At 41.2% G+C, this 15814-nt stretch overlaps 1 protein-coding gene across 3 annotated transcripts; it reads right to left on the bottom strand.

Moving 5' to 3' along the window:
* Positions 1-8943: 8943 nt before the first annotated feature.
* On the bottom strand, positions 8944-14425 carry LOC146701178 (uncharacterized). Of its 3 annotated transcripts, none has more exons than XM_085467489.1 (5): positions 14295-14425; positions 13164-13345; positions 12791-13034; positions 12525-12664; positions 8944-11200 (listed from the first exon to the last, which is right to left on the bottom strand). In XM_085467489.1, the coding sequence occupies exons 2-5, from the start codon at positions 13262-13264 to the stop codon at positions 10039-10041; spliced, it is 1647 nt and encodes a 548-aa protein (XP_085323615.1). In that variant the 5' UTR covers positions 13265-13345; positions 14295-14425; the 3' UTR covers positions 8944-10038. The 3 variants fall into 3 exon arrangements, with proteins under 3 accessions (XP_085323615.1, XP_085323616.1, XP_085323614.1); XM_085467490.1 differs by having other exon boundaries at positions 12815-13034; XM_085467488.1 differs by having other exon boundaries at positions 12525-13034.
* Between the last annotated feature and the right edge of the window lie 1389 nt (positions 14426-15814).

The raw sequence follows: 15814 nt of genomic DNA, 5'->3' as shown, positions 1-15814 counted from the left end.
AGACATCTGATTATAGGGGGACTGTGAGACAGTAGTATACTAGAGGACATCAGCTCAGCTTTACTATGTGCTTTACTAGTTATTTAAAGTTTTCCAAAGCCCCACAAAGCCAAGCTGGCAGCACCCACCAGCCCCCAGTCATTCCCCGGTTGCACCGCTGCCAACACCCAGCACCACATCCGCCCCACCTAGAACCAAGAGACGACACAACAGATGCAAATATGGAGCCCCCGCATAGCTGCCACAGCACCTACCCAACCACAGCAAGCTAACCCTCATGGAGACACCAGGAGGCACACCAGGCCAGCCCCCACCCCCAACACCCACAGAGCTCCAACCCCCAGAAGGACTGGGAAGCGAACAGCAAGAGTAAAAGAGTAGAGACGCAGGGGGCCGACGGCACAGTTCCACCTGATTGTGTGGAGGGATTGGTGAGTTGCATTATCATGGCAGTTGGGGTAGAGGAGAGCAGGCAGTCAATACACATTATTGCCAGTCAGACAGTCAGATGGTAGGGTCTGTGCTGCAGTGACAGTTCAAATAATTTCATGATGGACTGAAGCACAGGAAGCATGAAACAATTCAAATAGCGTAACAATCAAATATGCCTTAAAATAAGTTGATCGTTGAATAAGTTAATGCTAAACTTAAAAATTGTGTTTTTAATAAAATGTTATTTATTTATTTCTACTGTAATTGCAATTAACACAACAACACATTTAATTAACTATTTGATTATGCTTTTGTATGTTGCATTTAAACAGGAGGAGTTATATAAAATTTATAATTAATAACCTATGTGATGAATGATTTAACAACGCCATGTGTTCTGTGCATAGACTGTAAATAAAAGACTCTGGAAAATTCAGTCCCTGAAACCTGCATTCTTTCCCGTCTCATCGCAAAATGTATGGTTGTATAGAACTTGATGAGAAAACAATGCAAATGCTGGTCTATTTATTACTATTGATTTTTAAAATAAACATTTTATTTATACAAAGCTTGGCTCTGCAAGATGTTTGCATGAATTCAAATGTGCATGTACTACTCTATATCTGTCCAAATCTTAATTCAATAAAATCTGAATATGTAAAATAATCTATAAATTAAAACGAGATAATAGGTTAGAATAGTTTTTAAAAAATAAATAATACTCATGCGTGTAACAGCCAGGTCTGTCTGCACAGCTGCCATGGTGTGTGTGTGTGTGTGTTTACTTACCAATACAGTTGAAACAGGAGGTGATCCATCCAGAAAAAAGAAAAGGAAAAAAAAATTATATTATTGAGTATTTATCAGTGAAACATCATATCATAGTTACGTGCAAACTTTAAAGTAAATTCAGAAAAAAACAAATGTAATGTGTCGCAAAACCATTCCTCTGAAACCACACTGCTGAATTCCAAGACAGAATAAAAACGCATAAATAATACGCTGCTTCAGTTCAGCACCATCCTGAAATGTGTTCCCATAACAATATGTAAATGAGACAATTTGATATATGGTAAAAAAAAAATCACTAGTTACTCAGTTATGCATCAAAGAGGTGTGTAAAAACCTTGTCATGACACGATTTAACATAATTGTCCAAAACACAGTGAGAAAGTTATGAATATAATCAACTAGGGTAGACTAATATATTCATGTATTTACATAGTCACCTACCCATTATAATGGCAATCAGTCATTCGTCCCACCAGAACACACAAATCTCATTTCATATTATGAGTACAGCTACAAAGATGAACTGTACAGATCTAAATGTCATGAATGTCTGTTGAGTCAATGCACTGATTCAACAGCAGAATGTTTCCTGGTTGAGCTGCTGTTGGGGACAGGAGAATTACTATCAATATGAAATTCTCCTACATATGTCAATGCAAACATTTTTCAGTCTCATTACATTTTTCATTCTTCGTACAAGAGAATGGTTTACTCAACCTTCCCTCGTACTGCTCTATCTTACCTGTGCTTACAGTCTCTCTTCTGAATCATGCTCAACTCTTGCTGAACATTTCAATGTTTCTGTCATTCCTTGAAAGTCTCCTAAACGATTCTGCTCATACTAATCCAGTTTGTTTAGCTCCTCAATGACACTGGATACTTCGTTTAGCCAAACTGGATTCCGTCTTCCTAGGTGACCATCTGCTTTTTGGTTTGATTCCTGGCTGCTCTAGTCTACATGGCAAATATCCTTGGGCAAGATACTAACCCCAAGTTGCTCACTGACACATCCATCAGAGTGTGAATGTTAGATAGAGAGCACTTAAGCATGAAAAAAGGTGCTGGTGTGAACGTGTGAATGGGGCATGTTGCATAAAGCACTTTGAGTGCTCAGGAAGAGTAGAAAAGCACTATATAAGAGCCAATCCGTTTACACCTTGGACTAACACAGCAGATGGTTAGAAAGAACATAAGTGGTGCCTTTCAACAACCACTGTCTGCCATCTACAATGCAGTCTTGAGATCTCTTACCAGACACCTCAACTCCCCTTTGGACTTTGTCAGGTGAAATTCAGTAGGTGACAGGTGACGGGTTGGGTAAGGTCTCATAGCAGTTTCACCCAAAACCTCAGGTTGTAATGGCCCACAACCTTTTTTAAATACCTGGAACTTTCTGCCTTTTGGATGAGAGAAACAAGTTATAAAAACCTTAAAGAAGTCCAGCTGTCTTTGTCCAGCTCTTAAGACTATCACCCTCCCTTAGTTATGCTGCAATAGGTGTGGGTTCCTGGGGGATTCCCATGATGCATTGAGTGTTTCTTCTTCAATCACCTGTCTCACTCACTATGTGTTAATAGACCTCTCTGCATTGAATCATGCCTGTTATGATTGTGATTTGGCCCTGTATAAATAAAATTGAATTGAACTGAATTGAATCATGATCTGGATGACTGAGAACTTCAACAGAAATATGTGAATTCATAAACTGTTTTGGAAAAAAGATTGGAAGTAAAGCAGGTGAAAATTTCAAATAGGAGAGTCTGTAATTGACGTATTCATTTACTCCTAGCAAATTTTTGTCCTAGAAACACCAAACAGGATTTTTATTATCAGAAGTTTTGAGGGTTCTGCTCATTGTGTTAGCTGTTCCTAGACAGAGACCATGGATGTTGAGCCACTCTCCTAGTTTTGTATCAACGAGGAGATTTCCATGGAGTTACTAACCCAAAACCTGGCATATCTCTGCATGGTGTGTCCTTAAAGCTTTGAGGAAACTAAAAATGGAAAATGATTCCCTTGGGAAAAGGCTGAAGTTTGCCAAATTTCACTAGAACTGGATTGAAAATCATAACTGTGCTCATTGCTGTTGTAAGAGTATGTGACCTGTTGAAATTGTGTCTACTGTAACCCAAAGTTGAGGCTCTGTCATGGTTTGAAGATGCACTTAACTCTCTGAGGTCTAAGCCATCGTTGGTAGTAACCGTTACGCTACAGAACCCCCTCCTACCAGCACATCACCCCTGTTCTTCAGGAACTTCACTGGCTCCCTGTGAAATTCCGGATAATTTTCAAACTTCTTCTGCTCACCTTCAAGGCCCTTCATAACCTCGCTCCTTCTTACCTTTCTGACCTGTTAACCACCACTTGTTCTGCCCGTTCACTTCGTTCTTCTTCTTCTGTCCAGCTTACTGTACCTTCCTTCCGCCTCACCACCATGGGAAGCAGAGCTTTCAGCTGCTCTGCTCCCAGGTTGTGGAATTCTCTGCCCCCTGAAATAAGAAATATTGGTTCTCTCCCCCAGTTTAAATCCCAACTCAAAACTCATCTGTTCAAATCTGCATATTCACTGTGAATCCACTGTTTGTTCATTTTATCTTGTGCTTTATTTTATTGTTCTTATTCTGCCATTGTTTTACTAAGTGTTTTATCCTATTGTAAAGTGTCCTTGGGTGACTTGAAAGGCGCTCATAAATAAAATTCATTATTATTATTATTATTATTACACTAACCCTGTATCTTGGAGAAAAGCACCTGCTCACCTGACTACCACAGGACTCAGAGCCTCTAGTTGTTCTGCCCTGAGACTTTGGAAAGCACTTCCACCACATCTCCGAACTACAAACTCTCTCTACCTTTAATTCATGTCTTAAAACCCATCTATTCAGAATTGCCTTCCCTTCATCATGACTTTGGTCTATTTTTTACCATGATTAGCTTTTGTAGTTGGTTTTTATTTTGTTGTACTAATGTGAGGTGACCTTGAGCCTCTTTAAAAGTGCCTATGAATAAAATTTATTATTATTATTATTAATAATAATAATAATAATAAAAGCAAAACAGACATTTTTTTCTGTGATTGTCAAGACTTAGGAGAACAATGAAAAAAACATCTACAATTCTGACTGTCTGTGGTTAACGTAAGGTAAGTAAGTCAGTGCTTAAAGAAATAAATATGGCTAAACATTATCACCAAAATGTCAGCTTAAGGCTGACACACACACACACACACACACACACACACACACACACACACACACACACACACACACACACACACACCTTTAAAATGTCCTATTTTTGTCTTTTTTGTTACACTGCATTTAAAAAACAGGAGGCATTATAGAGCAAATTATAGAGCAAGCTGTGGAATATTTAATCATTTTGCTGAACGCATACTCTTGATATCACAGATGATAGTAGCAAAGAAAAACAGATCACTCATGAAACAGATGACTTCTATGCTTTTGTGGGTTGTATCATACAGTAAATAAGAACAACATGTGTTTTACCTGTGCAGGTAAGTCCTGTTAATGAAGCTGGTGAAGATAAAATTCCTTTAAATGGTTTTTGTAGATTGTTTTCTTCTTTCTCTTGCTCTTTAGAACTGTCTGTTGTTTGGATGGATTATTGGTTTTTACTCTGATACATCAGGCCACGCCCACACAGATTAACCCCCCCTCCCCCTCCTTACAGCTGTCAACCTCAGAATGGGGGGAAAGGCTTACAGCTGTTTTGGATTTACCCATCGTGATGGGCTCCTGTGAGATTGGGGATTTGTTGTGTGTGTGGAATGCATCCTGGGAATAGTAGTTTCCCAGGATAACTGACTTTTTAAAATCACAGAAAAGGTTATTTTCAAACACTGCACAAGAGCTTTTGTCTGTCAAGGGTTATGAAAAGTGTAACAGCATGTACTGTGCAAGCAAACAGAAAGCAAACCAAAGCCAGCAGAAATGCCCCTCAGAGTAGTTTCTTTTATTATGAAGGTGTACTACAAAGCAGGATATTCAGGTAACTTCAGGTTAACTCTGGGTTTTCTGTACTACAAATGTTGATTCATTTCTTGCCTTATCACCATGGTAACTTGTACTACAAACCTAACCTGCTCTGGGAGAGGTCAGGTAAAAGCACACTTATACAGTACTTTTAAATGAATGCTTATCTTCAGACACACACACACACACACACGGTTCACTGTTTTTTCTGGAGGTAACTACTAATGGCTACCTAGAACTCAGTCTGTATGGTACACTTTTAACTTCCTTTCTAAAATAAGCCTTTATGCTGACAGTACAGTTACCAATCAGGTGCTGCCGATACCAGCCTTTTCCTTGCCTGGCAGGAGGAAAACAGGAAGACCACGGTTAAACTTTACGGATGTAGTGAAGCAGCACATGCAGAAGGTTAATGTGATGGAAGAAGGTGCAAGTGATAAGGTGAAATAGAGGCAGTTAGACAGAGGCAACTGAAAGTGAACATTTCAAAGCTCTTTTCTGCACTTATTAACAACAGAGGGCAGAAGCGAGGGGGGAGACAGGACAAAAGACCTCCTGTTGAAGAGAGCCAGAGATTAATAACTGGTAATGATTTAATGCAGACAGTAGATTATTAGTAGTAAATTCATACATATTCATAAATTCAGCTGAAGTATATTATTAAAGCTGCAAGCAGCAGTGACAGTGAGAGTCCTTGCACACTCGCACATGTTCAAGCAAGCTGTGGCATGCTGTAAGTGAGGAATGCCATGTGCTCAAGCGGATGTTTTCAGCCCAGGATGCTAATTGGGTGTTCTGTAAATCAGCTGCATAACAACTCCTATCCCCATTAGGTGGCAATGAAGAATACTGGGTACCTATATGTCACGGTGTTAAATATTATTAATGGGCCCACCAAGGAAAATATGATTTTCATAGAATAATAATTGTCACCTACTGCATATTCCCTGTTACCACTAGGTGGCGCCGTAAGTGTTGGGTTTATATGGCTCCAAGAGACTTGTTTGCATGTCTCATAACATTACATGACACCGCACAATATGAGACACACAGATGAAGCATAGTGTCAGAGCTGCTTCTGTAGAACATTTATAGATGGTGCTACAGAGCCAGTTTGCAACACTAATAAATAAGTCCCGTAAAAATTTAAAGCCTATTCACCTTGAAGGTGTGTGCCAAGTCTCATGGTTTTTAAAGCTTTCCAAGCCCCTGAAAAGTACGTTTCTGTTTCACAGTGTGCTGTTGGGTGAAAACTCATAATTTTCACAGCATCAGCAAGGTCTGAGGTGTATTCAGACTGCTTTTGAGGTGGATGCAGTTAACATGGGTGAAGAACTCTAAAACATTTTGGAAAACATAATTTAATCGTACAAACTGTTTCCCAAATTGTCTTTTCCATTGCTGCTGTTCAGCAATCCAGTCGTCCAACTTCAAGGACAAACCTGTTTGACGCGTAGGGGTGGCTGTAGCGCTGGAGGTAGAGCAGGTCACCTACTTATCAGAAGGTTGGTGGTTTGATCCCTTGTTTCTCCTGTCTGCATATCAAGTATCTTTGACATGCAGACATCCAAGTTGGTCTCCAATGCATCCATTGGAGCGTGAATGTAGTTAACGAAAGCTCTAAGTATAGAGCAAGTGCTTGTCAGAATGAGTGTGTTTGGGTGAATGTGGCATGTTGTATAGAGTGCTTTGAGTACTCTGGGAGAGTAGATCAGTCCATTTACACTTGAAATGTTAATTTGGACCCAGATTTTAAATCAGATCAACTGTGTAATCTTGTTGTTTTTCATCTGTTTATCAGAGTCTGAGTTGTTGCTGTTGTCAGTTTGAATATTGCAATCACCTGAAATAATACCATCAAATTTTATTGCAATTTTGGAAAGAAATTCAACCATTTCCTCCAGGGAAGAAATGTCTCAGCTCCTGGGAATGATATATACAGCAGGAGAATTCATTGCCAACCTTGGTGATGAATTGTTGTTTTTTTTAAGGCTTAAGACATAAGGGCCTGAATGACGTTGAATTTTAAATCCTTCTTCTCACATACAAAGGTCTCAGTGATTATTCCAATGAAGATATAATAGAAGCATTTTATCCCAATAGAGCATTCTCAAAATGCAGTAATTGTGATACCTAGAGTTTCTGGAGGAAGATCTTCACTTATCTTGTGATAACCATTTGGGCGATCGTGGCTCAAGAGTTGGGAGTTTTCCTTGTAATTGGAAGGTTGCCGGTTCGAGCCCCGGCTTGGACAGTCTCGGTCGTTGTGTCCTTAGGCAAGACACTTCACCCGTTGCCTACTGGTGGTGGTCAGAGGGCCCGGTGGCGCCAGTGTCCGGCAGCCTCCCGTCTGTCAGTGCGCCCCAGGGTGGCTGTGGCTACAATGTAGCTGCCATCACCAGTGTGTGAATGTGTGTGTGACTGGATGTGTAAAGCGCTTTGGGGTCCTTAGGGACTAGTAAAGCGCTATATAAATACAGGCCATTTATCAGGCCCCTCTCTTGTGGAACCAGTTCCCAGTTCTAGGCTGGGAGACTGACACTCTTGATTTTCATGCTTAAGTTTCCTTGTGATAAAGCTTATTGTTAGGGCTGATCCGTGAATGATCCATTTTTTAAGCTTGTTAAGCTATTATATGCTCAGGTTTCTCAGCCTTATTTCATGCAATGAGCAAACATTTTAACTTCACTTCTTTTTTTTCTCTACATTTGAATTTGCGTACCATTCATTTTCTTCATCAGTGTTCCATAGTTTGCATTTTGTCCTTGTTTTCTCTTTGCTCTTCTTTTTTTCACTCCTGTGTATGCCCAGGACAGAAAAAATATTCAGCTTATTTTACATTATTTTACCCAGTATCATGCCTCTCCATTGGGTCCGTTTATATACATGCAGAAGTTGCAGTAAATTGCATTACCAGCAGAGGGGGATATTTTATTTCATGAACATGAAAATAATCAGGAAAGTGTTTAAACAGACATTATTAGCAGATTTACATGTAAATACATATTAGCCACTTAGCTTAACTGTTTCTGGCGATTAAGGACACTTTCTTGCTCACTAGCAACTTCTCGCTTTTAAATATATTATCTCCCCTTGCTGGTACTACAACTTCTACATGCATATCCATTTCACACTTTGCCTCTCCAAACCATGAAAGGAACAAGTTGGACTGACGTGTGTAATCTATGCTTTGCTGTGATATTGGGTTTTGTAGCCAGGGTGTACCTCAAACATACGTTACGTACATCCAACATTGAGCTATACATGTTAGCTCAATGTTAGCCTTAAGCATTGAGGCTTATCTTCTGCCAGATAGATGTTTATCTATTGCTCACCATTAGCCGTCTATTCCACTTCACATTGTGGAGAAATTGGCTGCAGTTGAGGTGGATGTGCAGAAGGGAGACCTTGCATCTAGTCCTCTGTAAATAGAAATTAACTATACTAGAGCTAAATGGCTAAAAAATATGCTTCATATCCAGAACAATATCTTAGTTTTTACAGTTATTTGTCCTTAACAACAAAAATATCCAAACAGAGAAATGAAACAACTTTAGTTGTTTTATTTTGAACTGGCAAACACCAACATGTTGACAGACCAGAGCTGGAAAATTTGGGGCTCGTTGTCTTTGGTTCTACCTGCTGAACAACACGTGACTGGTAATCCCAAGTTTAAAAGAATTAGCAATAAATACATTTAGAATAAGACAAAGATGAAAAAAGGTTTAACATAATGTGCTTTATTTTCAGTGATATTGTGCTTAGATTAAACTTAGGTTAAGCAGGTTAGATTTTCAGTGGAAGACTCCATGAAGCTACAACTTTGTAGTTTAGGATCAGTCAAATCTAAGAAGTCATGCTTCGTCTCGGCAAGTCAACAACAACTGGAAAAAGTGAGTACATTTCTTTTTAGGTTAACATGTACACTTGATAGAAAGTAATGAACCCAGCTTACAGGTATTCCAGGGTACAAATGATAAACTAATAGAAATAATTAAAGACATTGGGCATCCTCCCAACAATTTAAATTAAGGTTTTGTAGTGAGATTGCTTAATGCTGACTTATCCTGATTCATTTTGATATGCAGTCAAAACTAACTCACAGCAAAGGTCGTAGAAACAAAATGGGAAATCCTCACTACAGTGAGTAACTTATATGAACAACAGGTATGTGTTACCTGTACATTTAATTTTTTACTTCAAGCAATTTTCCATAATACTGACAAAAACTGAAGCTATTTTACAGAAGTGCACTGCATTCACAAAAATAAAAATAATACAGGTCTTCTGGAAATAACATCGAACCTCATACACAAAACACTTACATTCAGCTTGACTTCAGATTCCTCAGGATATCATTACCTGGGCATCCATAATAATAACCAGCATGAAAAGGCTGAGGCACAAAACACTTTGGTGGATACAGTGCTCTTCTGCAGTTATGTGGTCATGTACTAATGCAGAAGACTAAAGTGATGGATGAGTCTGCACTTTTTCATTTGGAACCCAGAATACCGTACATTGAAAGTCATTCCACACATTTTCCAGATGATGGCTAATATCCCCTTATTTGAGAGCTACCACATTAACACAGAAACATTTTGTTGCACATTCTCTGCCGGCAAAAGGTTCCATACAAACTTTTCCAGTGAGAGTTTAGAGAGCTGATCAACACAGCTAAACAGCAGGTTCTTGAATATTGTGCTGTTGCTTCTCTGGAAGACTCCTTATTGCTAATTCAGAAACCAACAGAGCCACATTCGCACACCATTTCGACGTCTTCACACAGTCAGTGTTTACACAGTCTTTGAATGTGGCCCTAATGTTTCTCGGTCATATACTGAGTTGTGCTGTCAGTCTCTGAGTCAAGTCCTGATTGGTCTTTCTTCTGCGTCAGACCAGAATATTTCTGTGAGATCATCCTCAACTTCTCCTTGTTAGAGTACTTTCTTTGTGATTTCACTTCCTCTGACATTTGATGCCTACCCTGTGATATCACTTTGTGTGATGATGGGGAACATGAATCGTTGTCTCTGTGTTTTAATTTGCTATAACCTGTGATGTTGATGCTGGTCGACAGGCTGTGCCTCCTGCAGGGCGGCAGTGGTGTGGATGAAAATGAGGAGAGGGACAGGTGGGAGGGGGTGAGGGAGGAAGAGGAGAGGAGGAGCAGGGCCTGGGAGCCTCCCGGTGCTTCCTTGTAGAGGCCGGAGGAGCTGCAAGAAGCTGTTAATGAATCCTGAAGGGGTCTATTTAGGGAGGGACTAGAGTAGCGCTGAGGAGGTGGGGGGCATCCATAACCCTCCTCCCCTGGTTTGTCGTCTCCTATGTCCCTCCTCTGCTGTTCCTCTTCTCCTTTGTCCCCTCTCCAGCCCTGGTTGGTCCTGGCTCGAGCCGAGTGCCTTCTCTGCAGCGCAGGGGGTTTTGGGCGGCGCAGAGGTAAGGTGAAAGAGCTTAGCATATTCTTTGTGGTCCAGCAGGTGGAGGGGTGGGTGGGGCTAAAACTTTGGGGGAGGGAAAGTCTCTGCGAGGAAGAGGGAGGAGGAGCATCTGTTTGTTCCTGGTATATACTGAAGACTGCGTGTCCTCCTCCATCATTGCCCCAACCTTCCCCTGCTCCTTTACTGCTGCCAGGTTGCATGGTTAACAGCCCACCTCCCACCCCACTGTCTCCCACACCTTCTCCTCCCCCCTTTCTGTTTATCAGGGAGTCAGGGTATGCCCTGGGTTTGGCTTCCAGGCTCTTTGATTGGATATAGTTAACAATGCTGTTGGGGGGATTGGCTGAGCAGCAGGAGGAAGTGTTGGGTTTCCGGAGGCTGTGGAGGTCAATAACAGTGGAATAAATGTCCCTCAGGTTTATGACTTTTGTCTTCTTGTCACGGTTTTCATGCAGAACAGCATTGGCACAGATGAAGAGGAAAATGCCAATCCCCATGATGAGTGGGCCAAAGACCTTCAGTCTATCAGAGTACAAATACCTGAAGAGACAATCAGAAAACAGACCAATCCTTAGGAGAGCTACTTAAAAACACCCTGAAGTACTTTTAGGACCATGCTGAGTTTTAGAAATTCCAAATAGACTGCCAAAGCTCACTAGTATCAACTTTAATCTCCACCAGCACAGTCAAGAAGCATTCATACAAGAAGAAATTAGCTATTGATCTAACAAAATGAAATGTTTATGATGAATGAAATAGCCATTGGTGGCATGTGTGCAGTACTGATTACAGTATTGAGCAGGGATGAAAAACCTATCGAGGATGTTAAAGAAATGCATGAACATAACAGCAGACTATACACTATGTGGACATCTGCAGAAAACCCATTCCTTGAAGCTTATAGCACAGTTTTTGTGCTGAGGCAACCTTTATATTGGGGTATATTGGGGCGATCGTGGCTCAAGAGTTGGGAGTTCGCCTTGTAATTGGAAGGTTGCCGGTTCGAGCCCCGGCTTGGACAGTCTCGGTCGTTGTGTCCTTGGGCAAGACACTTCACCTGTTGCCTACTGGTGGTGGTCAGAGGGCCCGGTGGCGCCAGAGTCCGGCAGCCTCGCCTCTGTCAGTGCGCCCCAGGGTGGCTGTGGCTACAATGTAGCTGCCATCACCTGTGTGTGAATGTGTGTGTGAATGGGTGGATGACTGGATGTGTAAAGCGCTTTGGGGTCCTTAGGGACTAGTAAAGCGCTATGCAAATACAGGCCATTTACCATTTATGAACTATGCCCCACAGCACTTGGCACTTGCATTACGTAACTTCATGTGGACTGCCGCTGGGTGCTTGTGGTTCCTGAGCACTTCCACTTTGCAATAATGCCATTGATTGTGGAATATGTTGGAGGAAGGTATTGAAGGAATTTCCCCAACTGGCCTGTTGGAAATGTTTCATCTTCTTACAATACTATGCTTGAATCCAGTGAATTTCAGAAACAATGTCCCCTTTTTTCACAAAGAAGATTGCTGGGTGCTTGATTTTCAATACTTGTGGCATTGGGACTGACAACACCTGAATTTAAAGGTTTGGGGCCACATCTTCTCCATATGCAACCACAATCTGCAAAGCAGTCGTGAGGCAGTGAATTGTTCCATATTTACACAGGGCTTTAGAGTAGGAACTAAACTTCTTTCAAAGCAATTTCAATTTCCTACTAATTTCTAACTGATTGCAGTGACATGGTATGAATGTTACCCTGCTATCTCATCCACAATATGAAGAGATATTTCCCCTGCAAGTCCAGAACTTCCCAAAGGGCCTTTACAGCTGTTCTGGCAGCCTCGGCTAAAGCAGACAGGCTAGTTTGTTTACCTGTCCAGAAAGTCCTGTAGAAAACCTTGTGAAAGATGTCTGGTCGTCCCATTTATGGTTTCTGTCTGGTTAAAACCATCATCGCTTCCTCCATTATCCTGCACGTCATCTGATTGCAGTACACCTTCCCTCATTTCTCGCTGGAAACAGTCAGACAGATGTTCAACTTGACTTAAGATAAGAAACACTTCATGACAAAATGTGAAAAATGACTGCATTACAACAGTCAAAATATGAAAACCACCTTTGCCCAGTAAAATACACACAGTGTCAGTGGTGTAGTGTCTCACTTGGGCATCAGCAGGTGCAGTTGTTGGGGTGTCTGAGGAGACAGAAGCCATGGCGGTGCCCTCCTGTGGCTGAGAGCTGAAGAACAATCCATCACGAGGCCAATAGCCCAGAGCTGCCATGACCACACCCACAACCAGAACCAGAATGCCAAGTGCAGCCACGAGACCCGAGACTGAACACAACTTCAGCTTCCCCTTTACCACCACTACCTCACTCCTCCTAGGGTTTGGGAGGCGGGGACATTGGTTAATTGCGTCATCGTATCACTAACCCCCAGGTGTGTCGAAAAACACACGCAGCCAGGTTACATCACCTCTGAATGCATGTCTGTTTGTGAGTGTGCATTACCTCTTCTTCTTCTTCTTCTTCTGTGCGTGTGGTTTATGTGGTCTGGATAGCGAGTCCTGTCGGCGTGCGTTGATTCTCAGCAATCCACCTGTTGCGATCATCACCACCCACCAATCAGATGGTGGCCCAGCAGGTTAAGCCCCGCTGACCTCTATCTCAGCTGGACTGTGTCACACCAAGTTCTTGTCAGAGAGACACAGAGTGTCAGATAAAGAGATGTGTTATGATATCACACGCTGCCTGTGTTGTTTGGAGGGACAGACATAAACTAGTTTAATATCAGTTCTGTTCATCTGTGCACAATCGATACTGAAACTCAGCAAACAGTACAAAGTTTGGTATTCTTAAGTGAGTTTTCACCACTAATATTCTCATAGTGACAGACACGTGATGGATATTAAACCCATTTGCCTGTTCAATTTTTTATTTAAGAGTGCAGGAACTACACCTCCCAGCATGCACTACTGCTCCATAGCAGAACCTTTACACCGTGTGATTGACTCTCCTAATTCTGACTCCTACACCCAGCCATACTAATACTGAAGGCAAATACTGGCTGGTACATGTTACTGTCTAATAATGACTGATACAGATCAGTATGAATGATACCTACTGATGAGTGCTATCAAATCAGTACTGTTCAACACCAATCAGTAACAAATCAAAACAATTTGTTCTTAATAAATGAATCTATTGTTGAAGGTAAAAATCATGAACACTGTTCTTTGTAATCACTACTACTGTGACATATGATCACTACTGCAGCAAATCAGTCACCACTTCAAAAATACAAATCAATAATCAATCAGCAAATATAACACTGATACATGTGATTTAATATTCTGACTGATCTGATCACACTGCTCAAGCCTTAATGAATCACTGCTTGTTACTAATCAATAACAAAACACACATATACACAAAAGGAGAACTCACACACAGCATAGCCCTACAGTATTGATCACTGGTGTTGAATATCAATTGAGCACTACCTGTCAGTACTGATCAGGGTTGGTTAGTTCACATAAATCAGTCATGAGAGCAAAACCGACACAGATAAGTACTGATCAGAAACACTGTGCAAACACTTAGATACACGTAAAATAAAGCGTAAGGTGTGTTTGTTCTCACAGACACCGCTGCTGTCGGTTCTGTTCTCCTGCGCTTCGTGCTGCTGCAGTCTCTAAATCTCTCCTTGTCTCATCGCCTCCTGCTATCGTCTCTCCGGCTCTTTTCTCTCTCTCCCTCTGCTCCGCCCTCTCTCTGTTTCTGCAGTGATGCTAAGAGTCGTTGAATCTCCTCCCCCAAAGAACGAAAGGCACAGTGAGAGTGAGCGATAGAGCACCAGAGGAACGAGTGTCTCTCGCTCACTCTCTCTCCTGCTGCTGTAATTCAGTCCATAAGTCTTTCATGGCATGAAACCTGATTAAATATCATTACAGCCAATTATAATTGTATAATTTTATACAGTTATTACAATAACAACATATGTTGCTGTGTCTGGATGAATGCATGTGTTTATGTACTTTAAACAAAGATTTTAGCAAATTCTATCAAATCAGTACTTAAATTATTTGTTACAATAAATGATCCTTATGTGCTGATAATATTACACTACTAGAGTCTCATTGCTTCAGCACAAACCATGGTTTGTTTTCTGTTGGGTATTTTTTCAGTTTATGGTCATTGGTTCTTGATTAGAATCTGTCTCTGCTTCAGATGTTCTCTGTCAAGAGGAAATAACTTTCTTAAATTATACTACTTTTTAAAAAAGTAAAGGAACACTTTTTTCATCAGTTTTAGCACCTTTGGTGTTTGGCATCAACAGGTGCACTAGAGGGGCAACAAGTTTTCACTAGTTTTGCATTTGGCTAAGGCCAGTGTCACTACTGGTAACATGAGGCGATATGTGGACCCTACAAAGAACAACGAGGTGGAAGTTCATCCAACTCCTCCAGGGTGGCACATCAATACGTGCCATTGCCAGAAGACTTGCTGTGTCTCCTAGCACGCCTGACGCCTTTACGCCCACTCACATCCTGGGCCATTTGACCTCAGTAAATCACATGATAGGGTGGGGCTAGGTTTCACCCGAAGCCTTGGCTGATTGTGACCTACACCCGTTTTCACACTCTCTCTCGTGTGATTAGGTAGAGGATCACTAAGGGGTCCATGACCCTCTTGGGGACACTACCATATTGCTCTTAAAACTGAAGAAGCTTCTCGGATTAGAGGTGAAACGTCTTCAAGGAAACTCAAAGAAGTCCAGATGCTTTTCTTTTCCAGATCCTTAGACTATGATGACCTGGATGACTGAGAACCTCCACAGACGCTTGTATGAGTATTTACTGATCTACTGAGAGTTTCCTAAACAGCCATCTACAAGGTTGGCAGAGAATGGTCCAAAAAATAGAAAATTTCGATGTAGCATGCTTTGATGGGACTGTCGATGTGATTTGGCACTATGTAAATAAAATGGGTTATAATGCCCGTGAGATTTGCCACACTGCTTTTCCCACTTTTGATGAGAAGGTCAGAAATTGGTTAAAAGTAAATCAGAGCTGCAGTCATATAATTAATGATACAATAAACCCACAGTTATTCATATTTTATCATTTTTTTGATGGATCTTGATCTTATTAACCTCTTCT

The sequence above is a fragment of the Copadichromis virginalis genome, linkage group LG9 (assembly GCF_057382275.1).
Source record: "Copadichromis virginalis isolate Kocher_CV1m ecotype Utaka linkage group LG9, C_Virginalis_male_GT1.1, whole genome shotgun sequence".
NCBI classification, from domain to species: domain Eukaryota; kingdom Metazoa; phylum Chordata; class Actinopteri; order Cichliformes; family Cichlidae; genus Copadichromis; species Copadichromis virginalis.
This window is presented reverse-complemented; position numbering and strand designations above follow the sequence as displayed.

What these genes read in the sequence shown, in the direction of transcription:
- LOC146701178 (XM_085467488.1), bottom strand. Translation starts at nt 13,264, where the DNA reads ATGATCGCAACAGGTGGATTGCTGAGAATCAACGCACGCCGACAGGAC. An exon ending in AAGAAGAAGAAGAAGAAGAG is followed by an intron (nt 13,035 to 13,163) that starts GTAATGCACACT and finishes CCCAAACCCTAG; the next exon opens with GAGGAGTGAGGTAGTGGTGG. An exon ending in CTACAGGACTTTCTGGACAG is followed by an intron (nt 11,201 to 12,524) that starts GTAAACAAACTA and finishes TTGTCTCTTCAG; the next exon opens with GTATTTGTACTCTGATAGAC.